This window comes from Arachis duranensis, chromosome 1 (assembly GCF_000817695.3).
Source record: "Arachis duranensis cultivar V14167 chromosome 1, aradu.V14167.gnm2.J7QH, whole genome shotgun sequence".
Taxonomy (NCBI): Eukaryota; Viridiplantae; Streptophyta; class Magnoliopsida; order Fabales; family Fabaceae; genus Arachis; species Arachis duranensis.
In genome coordinates, this window is record NC_029772.3 from 92,479,678 (window position 1) to 92,498,938 (window position 19,261).

Sequence of the window (19,261 nt, forward strand, 5' to 3'; positions counted from 1 at the left end):
CTTCAGCATGATGTTTCTTGTTAGGCCTTGCACTCCACTTTCCACTGAAGATTCCAAAGAGAAAGGGCATTTTCTGTTCATCCAAGCTTCAAGTGTGGTCTTGGGTTTATACATTCTTGCCACAAACATATTTGGTGACATTCTCACCTTGAGTGGTGCACTTTCCTACCTCTTGGTGGCTCTCATGATTCTACTCCTCATGGCTCCACTTGCTATCCCTATCAAGATGACACTCTGTCCCAAAACAGGATCCACCCGATCACAAACACCTAATGCCTCCTCGGAACGTTTGCCCCAAGAAGGAGCCAAAGAAGACAACACCGAGCCGCTGCTGGCGTCTTCCTCGGCCAGTGGGCTCGGAAGCTTCTACGACACGGATCCCTCGGCCGAGGTAGCAATGCTTCTGGCCGTGGGCGAGGGAGCCGTGAAGAAGAAGAGAAGGCCTAAAAGAGGGGAAGATTTTAAGTTCACAGAGGCAATAGTAAAGGCTGATTTCTGGCTACTATTTTTCATTTACTTTGTTGGTGTTGGAACTGGGGTCACTGTAATCAACAATCTAGCACAAATTGGCATTGCACAAGGTGAGGATGATACCACTATCTTGTTGTCCCTTTTCAGCTTTTTCAACTTTGTTGGTCGCCTTGGTGGAGGAGTCCTTTCAGAACATTTTGTCAAGTGAGTGCAAATGTGGAATTGACTATTTTTTTCTTTTCTTATTAATGATGTGACGATACATAATTGAATATATCTGTGGTGGTGCAGAACGAAAACAATTCCGCGCACGGTTTGGATGACATGCACTCAGGTAATGATGATGATCCTATACATCCTGTTTGCATATGCTATCAATGGGGCCCTATACCCTGCCATTGCACTTCTTGGAATCTGCTATGGAGTGCAATTCACAGTGGTGATTCCAACTGTGTCTGAGCTTTTTGGTTTGGAGCACTTTGGGATGTTGAGCAACTTCATATTCATGGGGAATCCACTTGGTGCATTCCTCTTCTCAGCACTTCTAGCAGGTACTGTGTATGACAATGAGGCTACAAGGCAACAAAGCATGGGAATCATTCCTTCAAGTGCTTCTTGCTTGGGCCCTGATTGCTTTAAGATCACATTCCTCACACTTTCTGCTGTTTGTGCTGTTGGTGCCTTTGCTGGTACCATCTTGGCTGTAAGAATTAAGCCTGTTTACCAAATGCTTTATGCTGGTGGTTCTTTCAAGTTGCCACAAACAACTTCTTCACTTCACTAATTCAAAAAGCAGAGAAACAAAGATAGACCTGTTTCCTGCTTCCGGGACATCATCATTGATTTACTTAGTACACAAACTACTTTTTGCTTCAACAAGTGTGGCCCTACTTCATCACTACTGTATTTTGTTATTATAAAGTTTAGATGAATTTCGGTGTATCACCTATAAAATGCTTGTTTTAGCATGCATGTTAGGTGGAATTTGACAAAGTTAAAATTGATGATCTTTATATGTACTCTTAGGTGTGAATGGAATTAATCTATTATTAGATGCGTTGAACGATGGACTATTGAGAATCGAGATCTGAAACTTTTACTTTTACTTTGTAATATGGCATCATAATGGAATCGTACTAGGTTGTCAGACCTTGAGAGAAAGTGAACAAGTTTTTGAAGCATTCTCATTAATAATTAATTAAAGGAATTAAATGGATGTATATAAACAAGTGGTTTGAGAACCACCAAGAGAATAGATACAAGAAAATCACGACACTTAATATGATATAATTACTATATGATATAATTAGAATAATATAAAATCAAAAGGTGTTGCGGTCACTCACCAAAGTAAAAAACAACAAAAAAATAAATCAAGTTGGTTTCAGATCTTGAAACAGTGTAGGCCAGAGAGTATGATCATCAACATCATCATCAACGTCAAAGTCAAAATCAAGCTTGTCACCGGGACTGAAGCCCAATGGGCTCTCATCGGGCTCAACGAGCCTACTTGCATCGGAGTTTCTAAGTATTGGCATTCTTGGGCTTCTATTCTCAGCCATGAGCCTTGCATCAAGAGGCCCAGACAATCTTGGGCCTCTTGTGAGCCTGCTATCCAGCACAGGCCTAATCGCAGACGAAGATCTCAAAGGGCTTCTATTAGTGTACACCATCATCCGGTCGTGCATCCTTCCATCCAACGGTCCAGATAGCTTAATGGCCTTGTTAGCAGGCGCCACTTTCTCATGCATTCTTCCATCCAACGGCCCTGATAGCGCTATGGTCTTGCTTCGGTAAATCGGAGGCACCGGCAGTGCTGGCTTTTCCATCTCTTCCTTCTCCTCACTGCCTTGTTTCCTCATCACCATACCTTTCCATTTCCCTTGGTGCTGCCAATTCGGCTCTATTTGCGGCGGTGGTTGAGGCATATTCTTGAGGTTGACATCTTGGCCGTGAATCACAAGCTTGTTCATGCACTTCCTGAGGCATCTCTTGAGGACGGCGGAGAGCTTCTTGTTGGGACGGAGCGGCGGCGGCGGTGGTGGGAGGTCTTGTTGTTGTTTGTTAACTAGCTTGAGAATCTCGAGCCTGTGCTTGGCAATGGAGATTCCCATGCTCTGGAGGAGCTCGTGGTTGAAGTGAGTGGCGTCTTCCAATTGGAGCTCGTTGCGGGCGAAAGTGAGGCCATAGTCGTAGATGAGAGAAGGATGAAGGGTTGTTCTTGAAAGCCAGGAGAACCAGTCCATGGATATGATGTATGTGATGGATATTTTGATGAGTATTTATTTATGTTGGTTTATGAGACCACTATACACTTAATTGGTTTGCTTCATAATTTTAATGCAATTTGGATGGTAGTTGAGAGTGAGAGCGACAAGAGTGTACAATTTATTATGCCATTATCATAACGTAAGGAGATATAGGCTTACGGTCACGGGCATAGATACTGCTATGACTATCAGTAATGTAATGAGAATATTACTGCAGATTTTTATAACCAACATGGTAGTTATGACGCACACAGCTCAAGAGGGGAATAATTAAAAACAAACTAACGCAGACCTAGCTAGGGGGTGTGGCAATTTGCCTAAATTTGTAGTGCAAAAGCGAAGAGGACGAGAATGAGGAAAGTGGTTAGTGGGCACGGAATGCGATAAGATGCTCCTATCCTGCCCTCTGCTCTTCCTCCCACTTGGAAGGGATTAGAATTGGAATTGGTCAGCAATGCATTGTGGAAAATGTGGGCGGGTCTTTATGGTAATAAAGGATACAGTTAGATTAAGAAAATGGCATGGCTAAAGGGGCCCAATAAAATGGAGTAGTTAATGCAAATCAATTTGGTAACCTACTACCCATGATCTAAGCAGAACTTTAATGTACCACTTACCTACTCCCTTCATTTATACAATGGTAGCATTGTCTCAACTCATAAGATGAGAACATGAATAGAACAAAATATGCAACATATATAGCATGGAACATTTTTACATTCTCACGTAAAAATATTTTATAGCGTGTGTCAAAGAAGAGAGAGTATTGTGGGAAAGGGGCAGTGAACGAAGTAAGTGTGAACTGGTAGGGGCAGGTTACTACTTACTACTACCCTAATTCAAAACAATTGATATTATATGTTTCACATCAAAATTCGGCTGCACATGTTGTGGTCCATTCATCACCATCCATGTCATTGTCACTAATTCACATCATTTGGAGACACTACCCTGCAATTTGCAATTTACTTCAGCTTATTGTCGTTACTCGTTAGAGTAGTGACAGCTGTAGTTAGTTGTAAGTTTCTGTTGGAGATTAACTAACTTATCTCTGATTTCACCGGTGCTAAAGTTAGACCCAATGAAGAACTGACTATAATTAGCCAGAAAAATAAGTTAAGTCTAAAGGGCAAAAAAATAATCATGTTGAAGAAATGATAACCACTAACCAACTTTGGCAGTTGCAACGAAACACAACGGCCACAAGTTTTGGCGCGTAACTCGTGGGGACCACAAGTTTTGGCACAAAACACACGCCTCTTTTTCTGTTTCTGTTTCAGTTTCAGTTTCAGTTTCAGTCTCAACCCGCAACATTGCCATGTATTCTCGCACCAGAGCTTTGCCATTATCTCTCAGGCTCAGCACAAGGATTCTGTGCACCCAATCAGAGAGCTCCACGTCATCATCTTTGAGGCCCTTGGCTTCTCAAAGTAACCACTTTGAATCTTTTCTCAGATCAATAGCTTCTGGCGTTGTGCTTCTTGGAACCACCTTAGGCTACTGGTATTCCTCTTACTCCTCTTCATGTTTCTTGAGACACAAGATTTCGATTGATATTGTTTTTTGGATTTCTCGTTTTCATCCTTTACAGACAGCTACAGAAGAAGAGTATTCTTCAACTATGAAAAACGTATCCGCTTACAGAGCCCTCCAGAGAAGGTAATCATTTCACTTTTTTAGTCTTTTCCATTATGTGTTTCTTCAATGATCAGTGATGTTGATTCTTATTCATTTAATTCGCAGGTTTTCGAGTACTTTGCATCGATCAAAACCGCGAATGGCGAGGTTTATATGACACCTGCAGATTTGATGCGTGCTGTTGTTCCGGTGTTCCCTCCTTCGGAATCGAACCGTGTTAGAGAGGGCTTTCTCAGAGGGGAGCAGGTTCCTGGTACATTGCGGTGTCAACCCTCTGAATTCTTTATGCTCTTTGACACTAACAATGATGGAGTCATTTCTTTTCCAGAGTGAGTATTCTGTTCTGTTGTTATCACATCTTCTTCTATGCATGAATCAATCTCATTTGTTCAGATTTCAAGTGCTGCTAATTTGGATAACAAATCCATTTCTTCCTCAATTACAGGTACATCTTTTTTGTTACTCTCCTCAGCATACCAGAATCCAGCTTCACAGTTGCCTTCAAAATGTTTGATCTTAACAATAATGGGTAGGATCTTCTTCCTTCCTTCAAGAAAAAATGTCACAATCATAATGATTATACACATATTGTTACAATAACAATTGATTTTGTCCACTATCAAAGATATCCTGGTTTGTGCATCTCATCTCTCTAAGGATCATGTTAATAGGGAAATAGACAAAGAAGAATTCAAGAAAGTGATGGCTTTGATGCGATCTCAAAACAGACAGGGGGCTAGCCACAGGGATGGACGGCGCCTCGGAGTTAAAAGTTCGGTGGACGAGGGTGGTATATTGGAGTATTTCTTTGGCAAAGATGGAAATACTTGTTTGGAACATGGAAAATTTGTTCAGTTCTTAAGAGACTTACATGAAGAGGTATGTATGCTGATCATAATACGATTTCACAGCACATTCTGAAAGTTTTTTATTTGGACTGCTAAGAACTTTTTGTGATTAGCAAGAAACACCTTGCATTTCGCAACATACGATTTTGCTTTGCAGATCTTGAAGTTGGAGTTTGCTCACTATGACTACAACAGAAAAGGAACAATTTCAGCCAAAGATTTCGCACTTTCCTTGGTTGCAGCTGCTGATATCAATCATATAAACAAACTGTTGGATAGGGTGGAGGAAATGAATGATGATTCGCATCTCAGAAACATAAAAATCACATTTCAAGAGTTTGAAGCCTTTGCAGAATTGCGCAAGCAGTTGGAATTCTTCTCCCTAGCCATATTCAGCTATGGGCAAATTAGTGGAGAGTTGACAAAATCTGATTTTCAGAGAGCAGCATCACAGGTACTAAAAACTCCCTTTTATACTGAGTATCGAGCATTTCCAATGATGAATGAACAGAAACATCTTATGGCTAATGTTAAATTGATGCAGGTATGTGGCATCACTATTACAGATGCAGTTGCTGACATAATTTTTCATGTTTTTGATGCTAACCGGGATGGAAACTTGAGTGCTGATGAGTTTATTAAAGTTATACAAAGAAGAGAAAGCAGTACAGCACGTGAAGGCATGGGAAGTTTGTTATCTTGCTTTTGGAACTGTGCAACAAAGCGTTCATCAACTAAGCTTCAAAGTTAATGATGAATTAATCTAATTAAGCATTGCAATGAATTCAACCATGTGAAGCAACACAGGATGAAGATTTATCATTTATCACATGATTTTGCTGTGTTCTCAGAGATGTAGAGTGTTGAATTTTCATTTTTTGTCCAAGATCTTTCCCTTTCTGGGAATTTGTCCTCATATGATCATTTTTGTACATACTGATAAACCAGCTACTATTAAATATTATTGCTTCTCATACTGTTTTTGACTGGAAAAATAAGTTCAGTTACTTCGGTACCTTCTCTTTTTACGAATATTATCGTTCTGCAAAGGATGTAATTGCTTGAACTTTTCGAAACAAAAACTTTGCAGACAGACACAACCATCTTGGCTACTGAAAAGAAGAGTTTCATACTTTTACATTCTTGGTAGTACAAAGCCTCAATAACAAGAAAGCGTGTTTTGTACTTGGTGTGCTGCTAAACTACCCTAACTAGAAAAGCAGTATCACAGTTGATTGTGATTGGTACATCAAAACTGCACGTGGTATACATGACAAAAATGTGACACATAAAAAGGGCATTGAAAGCCAACAAACTTAACGGAAGTGGTAGCCCCTACAAGGTTTTACAGACACGAGTCTTTTCATTGATTCATCCTCTCAAGCTCTCCCTACTAAAATGCATGGCAAGTGCATCCCTTATCCTCATTGCATTCTCATCCACCACTCCATCAGAAGCAACATCATCCGCTCTTTCCTTTTCCACAATTGTGACTTCTTTAACAGGCATTGGCTCGTTACACTTAATCAAGAAATTATGCAGCAAACAGCAAGTCACAATCACATAAGGCAAATACTCAACACACTCCCCTTTCCACTTCCTTAAATCCGAAAGGATCTGCCACCTAACCCTTAGCCTCCCAAAGGCATCACCAACCAACCCCATTGCACGTGCGTGTGCACAGTTGAATGCTCTTTCAGCAGAACCAAAACTATCTTCCTCATTCACCCTATTATAAGGTGTTAAAAGCCATGGCAAAAGGGGATAACACGAATCCCCCAACACATACTGAGGAATCAAACTACCATCACTGAGCTTAAAAGATGGCCCTTGCAACAACTCTCTGGATTCCTCAACCTCAAGAAAGAGCTTACTCTGACGCAAAACAGTTTCGGGTTTCAACGTACTAGGCCACCCAGCTGAAACATCCAAGAACCTACCTTCGGAATCCACCAATGCCTGAACCATCAAGAACCCATCTTCACCCAAAATTTTGCTTTCAATCGCGAATTTATCCAACCCCAGAACGCCCACACAATTGGGGACCGAGCTCCACCCGAAACCCACCACAACCCTGTCGGAATCAGTGCGTAGCTCGAAGAGGTGCCCTAGTTTATTAGTCACGGCCTTGCAGACCGCGAAGAAAGCGCGGCAGGACTCGGCGAGGGAGATCCCGAAGCGGCGCGCCACGGCGGCGTAGGAGGCGCCATGGGCCAGTCGGAAAATGGCGGCGGCTAGGGCGCAATCGGGGGCGATTTGGGGAAGCGCGGAGCGGAGGGAAGGGGAGAGTTGGTCGAGGAGTTGAGAGAAGGAAGGCTGGGACATGCGAAATGCATGGAGCCAGCGCGAATCGGTGTTGGCGGCGGAGAGGAAGCGGCGAAACCAGCATTGGGCTTGCGGGGGAGGTAGTGAAGGTGGGAGAGAGAGAGGGTCGAAGGGTTTGGGAAGGAGAGAAAGGAATGTGGAGAGAGAGTGGGATGTGGATGCGATTAGGGATTCGAGTGCGAGGGTTTGGAAGGGAAGAAGGGTCAGGTCGTTTTGGGAGAGGAAGGAGTTCGCGGTGGCTGTCACTGCCGAGATTATCGCCGCCAGGTTGGGCCGGTTCGGGCGGTTCAGGTGGTGGTGGGATTTCTTCTTCGCCTTCCGCTTGGTGCCGCCGCTTGGTGCCATTCATTCACATTCTACTTTCTCAAAAATGTTTCCAATTAATATTTTATTTTTCTCTCTTAATCTTTACTTATCTATTAGTTTGCTAGTGGACAAATTTAAAAATTTAAAAATTTTACTTTTAAAATTATTGATTGAAGAAAATATATTATTCTAACAGATTAGATATTACTGCAAACTTTGAAAATGTCAACTTCTTCCATTCAAAATTCCATCTATCTTCTTTGTAACAAATGCTATAATTTCTCTTCTAAAAATAACCATCTTAATTATTCATATAAAAATATCTTATATAAGAATAATAATTAAAAATTATTAAATAATATAAGATATTTAGTTAAATTATTTACTATGCTAATATTTTAATTATTATATTTATATTATTTTTATTAGTACCAATCAAAAACCTATATTTTTATCAGAATAAATCACACAAACAAATTAATTGTGAATCAATATTATATTAATATTCTAAAATAAAATAGTTTACATATATGTTCGAATTTATCTTTATATAAATTGAATCAATTAAATTGGATAAATCGAATTAATTGGATTCGATTTATTAGAGAAAAAATTCGAAGTACAACATAATAAATCGAATTAAGTTAATTCGATCTACTATACATATAAATCGAATCTAGTTAATTTGATTTAGTACTGATATAGATTATTGACTTTAAAACATAAATGTCAATAAAAAATATTCCCACTTAAATTTAAATAAAATATCAAAACACTCAAAACGAATAAGAATAAAAATTTAATTTTTGTGTTTTAGTTTAAATTCTAAAAAATCTAAAATGAAACAATAAACGATTTCTAAAAATTAATTAAAAAATATTTTTTGACTCATTTAATTTGTGAAATTAAGTATAAAACTTATATTTTGATACTGTTATGCTCTAAAAAAAATTCATGTTTGAGTTAGAAGTAACGTTATTAAAGCAATAAGTTCTATATTTAATTTCACAAATTAAATGATAATTTGATTGATATGATATTTTAATTATTTTTCGAATTACATATTGTATAAATATAATTTGTCATTTTATATTGTATAACTATCTGTTACTTCTAACTCTAAAAAATTTAAATTTTAACTTCTATATCATCTTAGAGGATTATATTTAATATTAATTTTTTTAACATCAAAAATCTCAGTAATGATTTTTTAAATGCTAATGAGTTAAAAATTAATTTTTAAAAATCATATATTATTTCATTTTAAATTAATAAGTTTATAAAAATGTAGATTTTTTAAAATTTGAACTAAAACACAAAAATTATATTTCTATTTTTATTCGTTTTGATTTTTTTGATATTTTATTTACATTCAAATGGAATAATTTTTTATTGACATTTATATTTTAAAGTTAATATAGAATAAATAAATAATTAACTTAAAGGTAAAAAGTATTCGATTTATATGTATATGTTGCAAAAATAGTAAATCAAATCAATTCAATTTATTATTGATATTATATTCAATTTATTATTGATATAATATATACAATAAATTTGATTTACCTTTAAAATGTATAAATGAAGTCTAATTATTTCGATTTACATAGAAGGTAATTCACTTTAAAATATTAGTACAATATTGATTTTTAAATGATTTATTTGTGTAAATTACCTTTTTTATTTTAAAGATATTCTGAAAAATCTTTTTTAAGTTTGTTTTAATTAACTTATTGATGACCTTTTTAATTAACAGAATTCATTTAATTAAAATTTAAAAACCCTAGTAAAATACAATGAACCAACCTTAATTGCAAAGGAAGCTTTCTTTCATAACAAGATTGAAGAAGTTGAATTTGTGGTGATATGGGTCCACGTGTTGCACCTATAAATAGAATAATAACCTACGAGTCTCCGAAGTAGTCCAGTGTTTGATGCCATGGAGAAACTCCGAATTGGTGGAACATGGGTTGGAGTTTTAGATGTTGAACTTGACAACTGGAACATTCCCATGCTCCGTGAAGAAGTTGCAAAGCGATCAAATTGCAACCCTCACTCCATCAACCTCATCTGCGCCGGCAGAATCCTCAAGGATCCTGATGACCCCACCCGCAGTTTGACTCAATTGGGTATCAAGAACAACGCTAAGATTCTATCCACTCGTATCTCTGTTGAAGAAGGACAATCCATCAAGAATCAAATCATGGCCGAAGAGGAACGATCTCGCAGGCTTTCCAGGCTCAAGTACGTGTATTATTTAACTCATTTTTAATTTATATTTTGTATTGGGTGAAAACTGAAGTGAAGTCGACTTCACGTAAAATTGATATCTGAGAGTTGTTAGATGAAAATTTAGTTAAATCAGTCAAATCATCTAACAATTCTCAGTATCAACTTCACGTGAAGTCGACTGCTTTTGAGTTTCTACCGTTGTATTGGATCATGTATTTTATACTAGTGAGTGACTGATTTGATCACTTTTTTTTTTGTATGGTTGGTTTTGTTAAATATTGAATCTTTGTGGCTCTTTTATCTAAAATTTATTACTTGCAACAAGGGCTGCTGCTACTGCACTTGCTGGAAGGCATGCTGATGGATCATTACCTGTTGAAGACTTCAACATTGAAGTTGAAGATCAAAGTGGAAAGAAAGTGCAACTTGGTTCTGAGACTGATCAGAGGTATAATTAAGCAACCATGCATAATAAACTTGAAACAATTCTGTTGTTATCTTTTTGGGTTTGGCTGGCAGGGCTGTGATGATGGGACTAATGCTTGATGCAAATGGAAAGCGCCTTATTAGACAAGGAAACTACAAAGATGCACTTGAAGTTCTCTCTATGGGAGAGGTTAGTTAAGAAAATTTGATATCTATCATTTTCAGATGTGTTTTTTCAAAGCATGTTATCAATAATTCTGATCACTGTTATTGCAGGAAGCATTTTCTCTCTGTGATTCAAAAGTCCTTGAGGTCAGTGATACATTCTATTCTATCACTTGTTGGAAAACTCTTTACTTTTCACACTAAACTCTAGACTTGAATTTGTTGGTCTATGTATGAGAATTATTTGAGGCACTGTGTATAATGAATTCAACTTGTTTGAATATAATTAACAATTGTGTGTTTTTCTTGGTTTCAGCTTATTGATAATGTACCCATTCTGCAAATAAACATGGTGTGGTGTTACTTTATGTTGCGTGACATAAGTTCGCTTTCGGAAGCAGGAAAGCGACTCGAAATGGCTAGAGAGGGACTAGAGCGTGCTCATGGCAAGAACTTGCTCCGCCTCAGGCTCTTGCAGGGTGGTCGCTTTCCAGAACTTGCATTGTGAGCCATTAAACTCTGATCTCCTTCTTCTTAATTGCTGCTTAGAGAAGACTATTAATGCTTATGAGTTTGTTGTATATATAGGCATTTGAGATTGGAGCTTCTTGAGGGAGTGGTGGCTTATCATAGTGGACAGTTTGAGAAAGCAAGAGTAGCATTGACTTCTGCAAAAGCAAAATTTGCTCGGGTATGAAGAAGGCTTATTGGGACTTGAGATGAATTTATAATTATAATTGAGAATTTGGACATGTATTGGCTTACTTGTTTGATTATGTTTTGCAGCTACAAGTGTCTGATGAAACTTTATCAGCTGTTATGCAAATGGGCTTCAAAGAGGTTAATGCGAAGCGAGCATTGCGAATGACCAATCAAGATGTTGGGGGAGCCATTGATCTTCTTCTTGAGGAGAAGGCCAAGAAGAGGCAAAAGCAGATGGAAGATATCCAAAGAAGGAACGAGATTTGGTTGGTTAAACTTACACTTAACTTGATCTTTATTATTATTATTATTATTATTATTATTTAGTACTATAAACTTGTACCGATTCTTTCTGATTATGTTGGTGAATCTGTCAGGGAACAAAAGCAGTATGGGGTGACTCCTCTGAAGAAGCCTGTTGATCTTCCAAGATTGGATGAATTAGTCTCTATTGGGTCAGAAAATTATCATTCGTTTTCAGCTTTGTTTTCTCGAAATTTGCTGTTGCTAATTACAATTGTGGCAGGTTTGAGAGGGAGCTTGCAGCTGAAGCACTTAGAAGAAATGAGAATGACAGTGACAAAGCATTAGATGATCTCACAAAACCTGAGACCAATTCTAATTTACAGGTTAATTACCATTACTTACTAACTAACCACATCATGTCTTAGTCTTACTAATAAGTAATAACTGTTGTTATCATGAAGGATTATATTGAGTCAAAGAAAAGAAAAAAACAAAAACAGGACACCAATTCTGAAATTGAGAGATATGTGCAGATGGGATTTGAGAGATCAAGAGGTACTAAAGTAGTTTACTAAATGAATAGTCATATAGTTTTGATATATATAATGTAATCACTAATTCACTATACTTTTTTATTAGCAGTGGTTGCTGCTGTTGAGGGTGGTGGGACCCCAGATGAAATCATGCAAAGGCTGATGATGCCACAATCTGAGGCAGCAGCAGACTCATCAGCATCAGCATCAGCATCAGCATCACACAATGTTGCTGGTTCTGATGTTGAGAACCAAGATGTGAATAAAAATAATGATGGTGGTGAAGGAGAAGGAGAAGGTGAAGGTGCATCATCATCATCATCATCATCAGATTCAGAGAGAGATGTGGAGATGGAAGATGAGATATCTGCAGACATAGCAAGCTCAGATGCATTGGCTGACTATGACATTGAAGTCAACATTGAAGGAGAAGCCATCACTCAGTACCTTGCTATGTTGGACTCTGCTCCTCCTCAGTAGCAACAAACTGATTATATACAACAATAATAAATCAAGATCAGTTTATGTCAGTAGCAGGATGATGTTAATATACATTTTTTCTTGTTATTTTTTGTTTTGGGTATTAATCATATTATTGTTCAGCATAAACAATTGATGAATATGATTCCTTTTTCATAACAATTAGGTATGTTCCAAACTCCAAAGTGTATTGAATATACAGCTTGGTATTCATTATTCATATGGCAATATCTAAGATGACTTGTTTAAATCAAAATCCACACTATTTAAATCTATAAATTTCTTAATCATATTTTGAATGGGTTGTACTATTTAATTTGTGGATTAAACAGGTTGGGTTGCGGTTTGGCAAATCTATCTGCTAGCTGTGCATATATTTTTGTATGGACTAACAATTTACAAAAATGTTGTTCTTTACTTATAGGTATATAAGGAAGCAAAGCAAGGCACATGTTCTCTTTTCTTTTCGAAATTTACTCAAAAAAACTCCACCTACAAAGAACACAATTCAGGACAATTACAAACAAAACAAACAAACCAAACAGTAGAACATAGCTTTAATCACAACTTTTATCTAGTTAAAGATAATCTTGTTATCCTAATTCACTGGTTTATTCTCTTCAACATTACTATTTGGATACATCTTAGACGTCAAATTGTTACATCAATTGATCCAATTTTTTTGGTTAAAGATTAATCCGTCACAGATCTTAGCTTTTTTAAGGATCTATTATTGACTAATAGATTGCTGCATACACAAAATAGAATTTAAATTCCTTATACTTATTTAAATAGATGAATAAATTAACTACTCAACTAACTCAAATTAGTTCAATTTATCCAAGTTGGGCGTGGCAAAACGCGTCCCTTTAACTAACTAACCAACTTGGTAGAAGTCAGAAGATGACTTGCCTTTTATTCCTTGCTCAGAGTCTTCACATGGTTTTGCACTTTTTATAAAGTTGTGGTTGGTTGGGTTCCACCAAAAGAATTTCCTTTTTCCTTTTTTTCCCCAACACAATATGGCTATAGTTAATTCAGAATCTTTCTAATAAATACATAAAAGTCTAATAATTTATATTCAAAAAATGATAAATTAAAAAAAAGTGTTTTTCGTAACTTTCTAATATCTATTTATTTATAGTCATTTTAACCCTAAACATAAGTTTTTAAATTTAGATTCATTCGAGCTTTTATTTTAAGAGCTTGAGTTTACTAAGTTATTTAAACATCCAAGAATGGATATTTTGTTGATAATTAGTAATAAAACTTAAAAAGATAAAAATTTAATTATTTAAGTGTTAAAATGAAATCACACAAAAACATAAGAATAATAAAACAAATATAGGCTCGAAAAATACAACAGTAATTTAGATATTTAAAAAGGAAAATGTTATTTTAATAATAAAATATAAGAGCTAATTTTAATCCACTTCCAATAATTATTAATTTCAAGTTGCTTTTAATTATTAAAATAATATTTCTATATAAAAAATAATAATTAAATACGTAATTCTATTTAGCTGAAATCAAGCCGCAATTAATCAAATGATGGTTGATACTTTAACGAAATGATATGTGGTGCATAGCCAAATATATATTATTTTGTCTGAAAATCAATCATAGCAAAACTAGATTGGAACTTAATGAATACATTATTAAAGCATTATTGCCCATTAATACAAATTTCAGGAGAAAAATACAATCATTCGCTTTATGATTGAGATTGAGTGATCCATGTCTCTTTCATCACCAAAAATAAAACAGAGAAACTAAGCATAAGAATATCTATAACATTTATTTGGCATTATTATCCATCTTTTGTTTTGGATTTTTTCTTCGTAACGTCAACTATCACACGTTTGTTTGTTTTTTTTTTTTAATCAAAGATAGGAGATTCGAACATGCAACTTCTTAATTGAGTATGGAAAAATAATGTCATTTGAACTGTTATTCATTGTCATTGACAACTATCACATGTTTAATCTATTATTCCTTTTATATTTCATAACAAATATGGTTTAAGATAATATTATATTAATTACAGTCTTATTCAAATATTAGAATAAAAGATTACGACCATTATTATTATTATTTTAAAATAGAAGTAGTAGTAATTAATAGGGAATAAAAAAGGAAAAGAAAAAAAAAAGGAAAAAGATTGAGGAGTGAGTTTCAGAATCTGAGTGCAGATAACAAATTGCAATTATATGATTAAATATTATTATTCTCCACATCTTTTGTGTGTGGCGTTAACGTCAAGAATGTGAAAAAAGCAAAACAAAAATCATTCCTTATTGCATTTACAACAAAAACATCGCAACATGTCTGGTTTCTCTTACGATTCTCCTATGTCCTTGTCTTTCTCTCTCCCTTCCAAAATTTGAAGCTTTTCCCATTGCCAAAATCTGGGTCCTTGTTTTTTTTCCCTCTTCTTACGAGACAAGATAGCTCAATCTCCTTCATCTTCAAATCCCTGTTTTTTTTTGTCCTTGTTCCTCTCTAAGTTGGGATTTGTGTTTGCGGAGAAACAAATCCTGATTTGGAGAGAAGAATGCGTTTGTTTTTTTCAGATTCCAGGATTCATGCCATTACGGTAAGAGCACAACTTTGAGATTCTGAGGTTGTTTCCTCAATTCCAGCCACTGGCATTTAGGGAATATCTTTTTTTAATTAATTTTTTTTCATTCATCTTCATTGTACCTTCCATTTTGTGTATTGCTATGTATATACATATGAAGTTGATTAATTTGGTTGTTATATAAAGTTTTTTTTTCTCCCTTTTTTGTATCGTTTAAAATGTTTCCTTGGCTTTTGGTTATTCTGCCAAGTTGGTAACATATGAAGTTTTAGTTATTTTTGAGAAGGGAGTTAGCTATCGTTCTTGCTTATAGGGTTGATTGGATTGAGGTTTTGGATATTGCTGTATAAGAAAGGTGATTGCTTGGATTAGTTTCTCTACTGTTGGATTGCTGGGTTGAAAATGGGGAAGAAAAAGAAGCAAGTAGGAGAAACAAGTGAAGATGGTGGAAATCAAGGTGAGGATCAAGGGCAAGTGGGAGAGAGCAGCAGCACCAACGAATATGAGAGTGATCCGGCCTCATCTATATCCATGTCTCAGGAGTTGAAGGATGAGGGGAACAAACTGTTCCAAAGGAGGGACCTTAGAGGGGCATTGGTGAAATATGAGAAAGCTCTCAAATTGTTACCAAGGAATCATGCAGATGTGTCATATCTGAGGAGTAACATGGCTGCATGCTACATGCAGATGGGACGCAGCCAGTACCCGAGGGCGATTCGCGAATGCGATTTGGCTCTTGAGGTAACACCAAGATATAGCAAAGCTCTGTTGAAGAGGGCAAGGTGTTATGAGGCTTTAAATAGGCTGGATTTAGCTCTGAAGGATGTTAATGCTGTTGTGGAGACGGATCCAAATAATGCCACGGCGTTGGAGATCTCGGAAAAGGTGAAAATTGCACTTGAGAAGAAAGGGTTAAGAGTAAATGGTTCAGTAATTGAATTGCCTCCAGACTATGTTGAACCGATTAATGTTGTGCCGCAAGAAAACGTGGTGAAAGAGAAGGGGCGCAAGAAAAAGAGCAATAAACAGGAGGAGAAGGCTCCTGATAACAAAATTGTAGAAAAGCAAGACAAGAAGGAATCTGCAGAGGATAAGGCTGATGACATTGTTGTTGAGAAGAAGACAAACAAATCCAAAAAGAAGAAGGCTAAGGACAAAATTGAGGAGAAGAAGGATGACATTAAGGAGGTTATAGAGGTGAAGAGTAATGATAGAACAGATGATCTACCCAAGAAAGCAGTAAAATTTGTTTTTGGCGAGGATATAAGATGCGCTCAACTACCTGCTCATTGCAGCTTCTTGCAGCTAAGAGAAACTATTTATGATCGGTTCCCAGGCCTAGGACCCATTCTTGTCAAATACAGGGACCATGAAGGTGATTTGGTTACAATCACTTGTGATGATGAGTTAAGATGGGCTGAAACAGGATCCGAGAGTTCTATCCGGTTGTATATAATAGCAGCTGCTCCTGAGCAGGATCAATTCTTTGAAAGGCTCAAAGTAAAGGTGGGGAAAAAGGCTGTTGTGGTTGATGTACCTGATGAAAGTTGTGAGGTAAAACCAAAGAAAATTGTTGGCTCATCTTGCATTGAGGATTGGATAGTTCAATTTGCCAAGCTATTCAAGAACCATCTTGGATTTGAATCTGACAGATATCCGGATTTTCATGACCTTGGGATGAAATTCTATTCCGAGGCTTTGGAGGAGACTGTTACATGTAATGAAGCACAAGACTTATTTAACATGGCAGGAGATAAGTTCCAAGAGATGAGTGCTCTAGCATTGTTCCACTGGGGAAATGTGCTTGCATCAAGGGCAAGGAAGAAAGTATATTTAACAGATGATTTTTCTAAACAGAACATATGCGAACGAATCATGAGCTGTTATGAATGGGCAAAGGGTGAATTTTCTGATGCGGGAGAAAAATATGTAGCTGCCATTCAAATCAAGCCGGATTTTTATGAAGCATTCCTAGCACTAGGGCAGCAGCAGTTTGAGCAAGCAAAACTTTCTTGGTATCATGCTCTCAGTAGTAATGTCGATCTACAAACATGGTCATCCACCGAGGTTCTTCAGCTTTACAACGATGCTGAGGATAATATAGAGAAAGGAATGCAGATATTTGAAGCATCAGGGGGGAAGAAATACTTGAGTAAAGCCTTTAGTTCAAAGAATGCAAGAAGACATCTACAATACATGGGGTTGCATGTACTTGCCAAAAATATATCCTCAGAGGAAGTTGCTACACAGCAGGCAAATATGAAAGCTCTAATTAATCTTCTATGGGGTACCATGCTATATGAACGCTCCATTGTAGAATTCAAAATAGGTTCACCATCATGGAATGAAACACTGGGAGTAGCAGCTGAGAAGTTTGAACTTGCTGGAGCTTCTTCATCGGATATATCTTCGACGTTGAAGGATCACTGTTCAAATAATGCTGCAGCAGATGGTTTGTTTTCATGATAACTACATACTTTCTACTTTGTAGCTAGCTTTTTAATGGTATATGTTCATATATATACATTTGTTCACTCTTTTTCTAACTTACAGGTCCAGGATTCAACATTGAAATAATAGTACAGGCATGGAGTGATATAAATGAAACTAAAAGGTGGAAGCGTGTAATTCCTTCATTTCGTTTGGAGCCCTTGCTTAGAAGGCGAGCTTCAAACCTTGATCAGGCATCTGAGCTTCCATGAGTTGCATATTTTTCTTCAAGTATCAAACAACAACAATGCCGACAGTAACTTATAGGCTGCTTCTGCGCCTAAAGCCCCATCGTCATCCAAAGGTAGCAGAGTGTAAAACCCTGCTGATTAAAATCCATTCTATTAATTTTGTCTAGTTGCTTGTTTTGGTTGTCTGTAATATTTGATGATGTTCATGATTTGTTTTCTGATATATTCAAGTGTGCAGAAAAGTTTATGGCCGCAACGTGCAAAAGTATCTTGCATATTTGATCTCTCACAAATAGCTTTAGAATATTGGCATTTGCCTTATGTGCTTTGCTGTAAATGTTTCCAAATTTCAATAAACTTAAGAGCAATTTTTTTCCTCTCTTCTTTGGGGAAAACTAGTACATTTTACACCTCTAATTAATCCAAGTTTTTTTTTGTTATATCATAGCTGAATGCTGAGCAACATTGAGCTATGTGCAAGAGTGACACTGCTTACTTATTGTTATTAATCCTCTCTATCCCTACCTTTGTTTTTCTTAATAATAGCTTTATGGTAATCCTTGGTTCACCCATTCTGCAGGTTATTTCTTGCTATTTATAACCACCATTTTTCCTTTATTTGTAATTTTTATACATTTGTAAGTGCTATCTTGGTTGAGTTAGTCTTTATAAATGAGACTTTTAAACTTTTTATTTTTCTCCTTTGATTACTGTGCTAAGTAACTATTTAGGATTTAAAACACTGAATTTATATATTTTCTAGAATTTGCGGCCCTAACTTTGTAGAAGTAATGAGCTTTTTTTTCTTTATAATCTCGTCAATCTAGAAGCATCAAATATACCCATCCAAAGGGGAAAAAAAGGGATAAATCTACACATTTCACTAACCAATGTATACGCACACATTGTTATATGGTTGCTTATTATGCTAAGCAAATATAAAATCAGAAAAGGGTAAAATAAAAAGGACACGAGATAAAGCTCAGATCAGTATACTTAATCAGAAACTCTGCAACAATTTTTATCACATGCATTAGAACGTAGATAGCAGCCCAAATAGGCATGTACAAAGTGTACAACCGAACTGCGAAAGGAGAAAAGGAAAAGGATGATTTATGTACAATTATTCTCGGGTAACCACAACATGCAAAATAAAAGCTTAATTACATTGTTGCATGCATAATAGCTTATGTACACATTTTCTAGAATTACCCGCCCCCTGTAATGATCATTTATAATATCCAGAACAGGGAGATCTGAATATATACAGAGAATTGTTGACAAGCCTGAGAACAGAATTCTCCGATCATCTGTTGGTCTATTCTGGCCGAAAGCTTATCAAATTTGGGAGGTCGGA

At 36.5% G+C, this 19,261-nt stretch overlaps 7 protein-coding genes across 8 annotated transcripts in view; 4 read left to right on the forward strand and 3 right to left on the reverse strand.

Annotated features, from left to right (window-relative positions):
• The window catches only part of LOC107458646 (protein NUCLEAR FUSION DEFECTIVE 4), a 2,395-nt gene extending 861 nt beyond the window's left edge, over nt 1-1,534 (forward strand). The window contains exons 2-3 of the mRNA XM_016076867.3: nt 1-675; nt 763-1,534. The exon at nt 1-675 is cut by the window's left edge and continues 194 nt beyond it. Of these exons, the coding sequence (XP_015932353.2) occupies nt 1-675; nt 763-1,255 (1,168 nt within the window). The 3' untranslated portion in view covers nt 1,256-1,534. The remainder of the gene's footprint in view (nt 676-762) is intronic.
• A 135-nt stretch (nt 1,535-1,669) lies between these two features.
• LOC107458652 (uncharacterized) lies at nt 1,670-3,188 on the reverse strand. The gene has a single exon (XM_016076878.3). It carries the CDS (start codon nt 2,715-2,717, stop codon nt 1,845-1,847), a length of 873 nt encoding a protein of 290 aa, XP_015932364.1. The 5' UTR covers nt 2,718-3,188; the 3' UTR covers nt 1,670-1,844.
• Nucleotides 3,189-3,931: 743 nt separating this feature from the next.
• LOC107458637 (calcium uptake protein, mitochondrial) lies at nt 3,932-6,203 on the forward strand. The gene is given in 7 exon segments (XM_016076855.3): nt 3,932-4,287; nt 4,290-4,400; nt 4,485-4,708; nt 4,825-4,908; nt 5,051-5,258; nt 5,385-5,681; nt 5,772-6,203. Coding segments are annotated over 7 exon segments (1,359 nt in total). The 5' UTR covers nt 3,932-4,059; the 3' UTR covers nt 5,979-6,203.
• Nucleotides 6,204-6,310: 107 nt separating this feature from the next.
• LOC107458629 (protein ALP1-like) lies at nt 6,311-7,918 on the reverse strand. The gene has a single exon (XM_016076847.3). It carries the CDS (start codon nt 7,895-7,897, stop codon nt 6,599-6,601), a length of 1,299 nt encoding a protein of 432 aa, XP_015932333.1. The 5' UTR covers nt 7,898-7,918; the 3' UTR covers nt 6,311-6,598.
• Nucleotides 7,919-9,698: 1,780 nt separating this feature from the next.
• LOC107458616 (uncharacterized) lies at nt 9,699-12,934 on the forward strand. The gene is made up of 11 exons (XM_016076839.3): nt 9,699-10,102; nt 10,416-10,538; nt 10,610-10,706; nt 10,793-10,828; nt 10,998-11,185; nt 11,270-11,372; nt 11,468-11,649; nt 11,761-11,838; nt 11,910-12,012; nt 12,091-12,184; nt 12,272-12,934. Exons 1-11 carry the CDS (start codon nt 9,798-9,800, stop codon nt 12,640-12,642), a joined length of 1,680 nt encoding a protein of 559 aa, XP_015932325.1. The 5' UTR covers nt 9,699-9,797; the 3' UTR covers nt 12,643-12,934.
• Nucleotides 12,935-14,897: 1,963 nt separating this feature from the next.
• Nucleotides 14,898-18,505, forward strand: LOC107458605 (protein PHOX1). Of its 2 annotated transcripts, XR_008003414.1 has the most exons (3): nt 14,898-17,675; nt 17,777-18,017; nt 18,485-18,505. XR_008003414.1 is itself a non-coding variant. In XM_016076830.3 (2 exons), the coding sequence occupies exons 1-2, from the start codon at nt 15,626-15,628 to the stop codon at nt 17,923-17,925; spliced, it is 2,199 nt and encodes a 732-aa protein (XP_015932316.1). In that variant the 5' UTR covers nt 14,898-15,625; the 3' UTR covers nt 17,926-18,458. The 2 variants fall into 2 exon arrangements, 1 of the variants encoding a protein (XP_015932316.1); XM_016076830.3 differs by lacking the exon at nt 18,485-18,505 and having other exon boundaries at nt 17,777-18,458.
• A 395-nt stretch (nt 18,506-18,900) lies between these two features.
• The window catches only part of LOC107458599 (F-box/LRR-repeat protein 3), a gene marked incomplete in the record, with an annotated part of 6,776 nt that continues 6,415 nt past the window's right edge, over nt 18,901-19,261 (reverse strand). Inside the window, 1 exon segment of the mRNA XM_016076825.3 lies at nt 18,901-19,261. Within this exon segment, the coding sequence (XP_015932311.1) occupies nt 19,223-19,261 (39 nt within the window).

What these genes read in the sequence shown, in the direction of transcription:
- LOC107458629 (XM_016076847.3), bottom strand. Translation starts at nt 7,897, where the DNA reads ATGGCACCAAGCGGCGGCACCAAGCGGAAGGCGAAGAAGAAATCCCAC.
- LOC107458616 (XM_016076839.3), top strand. Translation starts at nt 9,798, where the DNA reads ATGGAGAAACTCCGAATTGGTGGAACATGGGTTGGAGTTTTAGATGTT. An exon ending in CGCAGGCTTTCCAGGCTCAA is followed by an intron (nt 10,103 to 10,415) that starts GTACGTGTATTA and finishes ACTTGCAACAAG; the next exon opens with GGCTGCTGCTACTGCACTTG. An exon ending in GGTTCTGAGACTGATCAGAG is followed by an intron (nt 10,539 to 10,609) that starts GTATAATTAAGC and finishes TTTGGCTGGCAG; the next exon opens with GGCTGTGATGATGGGACTAA.
- LOC107458652 (XM_016076878.3), bottom strand. Translation starts at nt 2,717, where the DNA reads ATGGACTGGTTCTCCTGGCTTTCAAGAACAACCCTTCATCCTTCTCTC.
- LOC107458605 (XM_016076830.3), top strand. Translation starts at nt 15,626, where the DNA reads ATGGGGAAGAAAAAGAAGCAAGTAGGAGAAACAAGTGAAGATGGTGGA. An exon ending in AAATAATGCTGCAGCAGATG is followed by an intron (nt 17,676 to 17,776) that starts GTTTGTTTTCAT and finishes TCTAACTTACAG; the next exon opens with GTCCAGGATTCAACATTGAA.